At 33.5% G+C, this 5,036-nt stretch overlaps 1 protein-coding gene across 1 annotated transcript; it reads right to left on the bottom strand.

Annotated features, from left to right (window-relative positions):
- Positions 1 to 3,207: 3,207 nt before the first annotated feature.
- On the bottom strand, positions 3,208 to 4,229 carry LOC131681902 (uncharacterized). Its single transcript, XM_058963002.1, has 2 exons — positions 4,131 to 4,229; positions 3,208 to 4,067 (listed from the first exon to the last, which is right to left on the bottom strand). The coding sequence occupies exons 1-2, from the start codon at positions 4,195 to 4,197 to the stop codon at positions 3,544 to 3,546; spliced, it is 591 nt and encodes a 196-aa protein (XP_058818985.1). The 5' UTR covers positions 4,198 to 4,229; the 3' UTR covers positions 3,208 to 3,543.
- Positions 4,230 to 5,036: the final 807 nt, after the last annotated feature.

Here is a 5,036-nt window from a genome sequence, read left to right as displayed (position 1 = left end):
CTATAAACTTTCAATTCAAATTTCTTCCATTTTAAAAACGCTCTGAAAAGTTACAAATATTCGATTGTACCTTTTTTCGAACACAGGCGTTAGTATGGATTTATATCCATCCAAAGTGCGGACCCCTAACCCAGGCCCAGTGTGCCCATGCATAAAGACGGTACTGTCTGCAATTTGCGAAAACAGCTTCTGTGATTTTTTTTCCGTTCCGGTAAGCCACAGACCTATAGGTTTCAGAGCCTTCAGGGCTATGTTTTATTTTGACGTCAGATAGATTCATTTCATAATTTCATCGCAACCACCTCTTACACTTTTCAAGCCCATCTTGTTATCGATAAGAGCTTCAGGATCCTCACTCAATTACAATGATTTGTGTCGAAAATGCAGAAGGCGAATTTTATTCGTTGCTACAAATTTTTGAACAATATATATATATATATATATATATATATATATATATATATATATATATATATATATATATATATATATATATATATATATATATATATATATATATATATATATATATATATATATATATATATATATATATATATATATATATATATATATATATATATATATATATATATATATATATAAAAACTCAGAACGTTAAGAAGAGGACTATAGTCCCCTCACTAGACCACCTTGCAGACGCCAGTGCACAGTGGTCGCAATGGTACCAAAACGTGCGTTTAATTAATGGTGCTCTAGGAGTTGATTTTAGCGATTTGGTGTGTTAGAAACACTTTTTCAGAATGGAAGCCCCCTTGTTTTGATGTATACTGAATTGTGTTTAATCCACCTAAAAGTGAGATAGAAAATTTATTTCCACTAACTTTTAAGATAGAGGCACGATGTCAGTGACAAAGTTATAGTAAATTCTACTGCGAGAAAACTTGTTGAACATGCAAACTCTCCAAAATGTAATGGTAATGAGATAAAGCACGTTGTTTGTGAGAGGCACTCAAAAAATCATTTTTTCATTATAACTTTTTTCTGAGATTTTTGCAATTCTTCAGATGTTCTATGAAGTTGTTGAAATTAAGAAATTGCAGATATTTGTCGAAGACGTCAACATTTATTTCAAAACTTAAGAGTTATTAAATAAAGTGGGTTAAAAATACCGCCATTTTGAATGACAATTACTAAGAGATGTGGAAATATGTGGAAGACATTTCGATTTTATGAGAAAGACAGTGACAAGTACTATAAGAAAAAATACTACTTACAACGGGCATCCTCCGGCCTGTATACAAAAAATACTTTCCGGCAATGCATGTTTTGCATTTTGTAACAAAATAAGTACGACTTTTTCAGCATAAATTTTTTAGCGATTTTTTTTCTATTTGTCGAATATTCTAAAAAATCATTGAGAATAATAAATACACATATAAATCGTGAACTTTGAATTTCTGTTATCTGAAACTATTCATAAATTGACAGGATTTGGAAAGCGAACACTAGAGACGTCTAAAAAGGTTTACTCTATTTTCATGAGTATGAACCATAGCAAAGAGTATTAGATATCATTTTCACGAAACGACTGTGTAGTTAGAGTTACTACTTAGGATCCGACTTGCCAAAAAATCTTTAGAAAAATATTTTTACCTATATATTACATCTCTGTCAAATTTTAATCCTCAAAATGGCAAGGGGTCTCAGAGGCTCGATAGTTACAGTTCCCTAGTTTCAATGAATTTGTAATTCGAAATACAAATGATCGAGCATTTTCGGGCTTTCGATTCTCTCACTGGTAAAACAACAAAAAAGAGGCTTTTGGTTTCATTGGGTCTTAGAAGCGATGCTTTATGAAGTCACAATTTTCGCTTGCCTTTTTGAGGGTTAATTTCAAATATTTATTCATTCAATGCGTGCTTGCAAAATAACTATTGACAATTCCGGCCACATAATCGTTTCATGAAAACGGCATATAGGGTAGACGAGCCCTTATCCATCTCATTAGTCGGGATGTCACAATATTTCGTTGATAACTCGACTTAGAGTGACTGGATTGCGCTTAAGTAAGTATCACCATCTTTCCTTCGTTCCTAAGAAGCAGTACAGTTAGACTTTTTGAGCTACTGCGTTGAATAGAGATAGCAAATACTTCTCTAACTAATGAGTTCCAATGGGTGGGATGAATACAGGAGCTAAGATGAATTAGGGTGCAGTAACCCTAATACTCTTTGTAATGGTTTTTATTCTTGTAAAGACAGCCAAAAAATTTTGCGCATTTTTTAGTTGATCACTTTTGTTGTTGTGCTAGTTTAGGAATAATTCGTAAGTTGGAGACTACAGAGCTGAGAGTTTTGGATTCATATGTGTACTCTGACATTTCCAAAGATTTTTTAGAATATTCGTAGAATAGAATAACACATAGAAACAATTGCTATAAATAGTTATGCTTAAAATGTCGTAATTATTTTGTTACAAAATGAAAAACATTCATTGCCGGAAAGTATTTTTTATATACAGGCCGGTGGATGCCCGTTGTGAGTAGTATTTTTGCTTATAGTACTTTTCACTGTCTTTCTCATAGAATCGAAATATCTTCCACATATTTCCACATCTCTTAGTAATTGTCATTCAAAATGGCGGTATTTTTAACCCGCTTTATTTAATAACTCTTAAGTTTTGAAATAAAAAATGTTGACGTCTTCGACAAATATCTGTAATTTCTTAATTTCAACCACTTTATAGAACATTTAAAGAATTGCAAAAATCTCAGAAAAAAGTTATAATAAAAAAATGATTTTTTGGATACCTCCCACAAACAACCTGCTTTATCTCAACACCATTACATTTTGGAGAGTTTGCATGTTCAACAAGTTTTCTCGCAGTAGAATTTACTATAACTTTGTCATTGACATTGTGCCTCTATCTTAAAAGTTAGTGGAAATAAATTTTCTATCTCACTTTTAGGTGGATTAATCACAATTCAGTATACATCAAAAGAAGGGGGCTTCCATTCTGAAAAAGTGTTTCTAACACATCAAATCGCTAAAATCAACTCCTAGAGCACCATTAATTAAACGCACGTTTTGGTACCATTGCGACCACTGTGCACTGTGCAGTGGAAGTGATATTTTACACATATTAAATCAATCCTTCACAGAAAAAAATATTTTGTAATTTTAAGTTTATTTTCATGCACATATTTGGAGCATGAATATAAATGTAAAATTAAGTTCCACCACAATTACACACGACTAATTCATCTAATTTTATTATAACTTTTCACGCGAATTGAAAATTACAGTTTCTTTAAACGGAAAACCAATGCACTTCAATGTATTTTTACTGCTGTAAAATGGATGACATGTAATATTACACGAATGAAAGTGTAAAATTGTATGCTGTTTGAGGCTCCAATTGATTTTAACGTAATTTTTAATCAAATTTTTGATTCAATCGTTGTATGTTTACATTCGTATTGATTTACATGTCGTTTAAATTTCATTGTTTTTTGGTGTGTTGTTGAATTATTATTAAATCTAAAACTATACATGCTGGTCTTTAAGTTCATAGGCTCAGCTAATATCCGAACCCAATGACAATTACAAGAAGCACAAAAGCAACGGGCATAATAAAACTGCCGTTGCGTCCATTGGTGCTTGATATTGTCGCTTCTTGCGTTGCACTTGAGTTCTTATTTGTATCCAAAGGGAGACTATTTGTGTCTTCTGCAGTGAGCTTTTCTATAGCTTCTACCGGTTTATTTTTTTTATTCGATCCAGAACTTTTCGGTGGCGACGGCTGACTTTCTTCGGAGTAGAACGAGCACTGCACAACGATAACCTTCGTTTTGTCCCACTCTTGGCAGAAACTTCTATCGTATGAACAACCTGACCTATAGGTATCTTTCCCGGTAGATTGGGTTGTCAACTGTAACCGAAAGCAGGACGGACTACTACTTATGTTGGCCACACCCGAGTAATGGTGAAATTTCACAGCCTTCTCAACAGACTTGTCAACGGAGCATGTAGTAACTTCTGAACTTTTAATACAGGCTTCCCAGCTGACATCTGACTCGCAGTGCTTACAGCGTAGAGCAAGCACTAGAAAGAAGATATTGAAGTTAAACTTTAACTCAATTTACTACTTTTTAACAAGCAACCCACCTATTCTAGTGAAGATTGATAAACGCGACATCAACACAGCGATGGCAATGTAAAAATTTCGCGTCATCTTGGAAAATTACTATACCGATGTACGAATTTGGTTACACTGAACAATAATGTATTTGCACTGGGGAGTTTTTAGTTGGATACGTGGCTCGTTATCAGCAATTTAGACATGGGGTAGGTGCTCCCTAATTCATCTCAGCTTCTCTGTTCAAGTGGTGCTGACTCAACTTCAAACAAGACATACAACAATTCGAATTCACTGCATTAATTCTCAAACTCATAAAATCCAAGCAGTGAAATTGTAATTTGATGGAATTCAAAGAAGTCACTTAGAACAGCGTTTGATATTGAATCACATATTTACTCCTCATTATTAATTTAAAAAGAGAAAAAGCGAGGATTTTTTAAAATGACGTTAAGATATTAACATATCCTCGAAAGCAAGCACATGGTAACCAAGCCAACATATGTATATTTGCCGAAGTAATATGCATTCAAATCCGAGTTAAACGTAACATTAAATTCCTTCAAAAAGTTTGAAGGATACTTCTCAACAAACATAATTTACTTTGAGAAGACATTCTGGCAACTGTTACTCACTAATCACAGATAGTAGTAGTAAACATAGGACAAAAGTTCTGTGAACCGCGTTCGGTCAGTAACGGTTTGTACGAAATTTCCTTTCCAAGAGAATTTTAACAGTTGGCTTTTACACCGCAATCATATGTGTATCGAGAACTTTTTATTATTTATAACACAAAGCCAATTACGTGTACAACCTGGGAGACAAATGCGATGAATAAGGGAGCATTGACCCTACAATCCAAATGATTTAAAACGCTACCGAATCGTCTAATTACTGTAAGTGGTATAGTGAATTTAATCTGAGTATGACCAAAG

This window comes from Topomyia yanbarensis, chromosome 2 (genome assembly GCF_030247195.1).
Source record: "Topomyia yanbarensis strain Yona2022 chromosome 2, ASM3024719v1, whole genome shotgun sequence".
Classification (NCBI taxonomy): Eukaryota; Metazoa; Arthropoda; class Insecta; order Diptera; family Culicidae; genus Topomyia; species Topomyia yanbarensis.
Note: the sequence above shows the minus strand (reverse complement) of the source record. Positions and strands in the feature narration are given on the sequence as shown.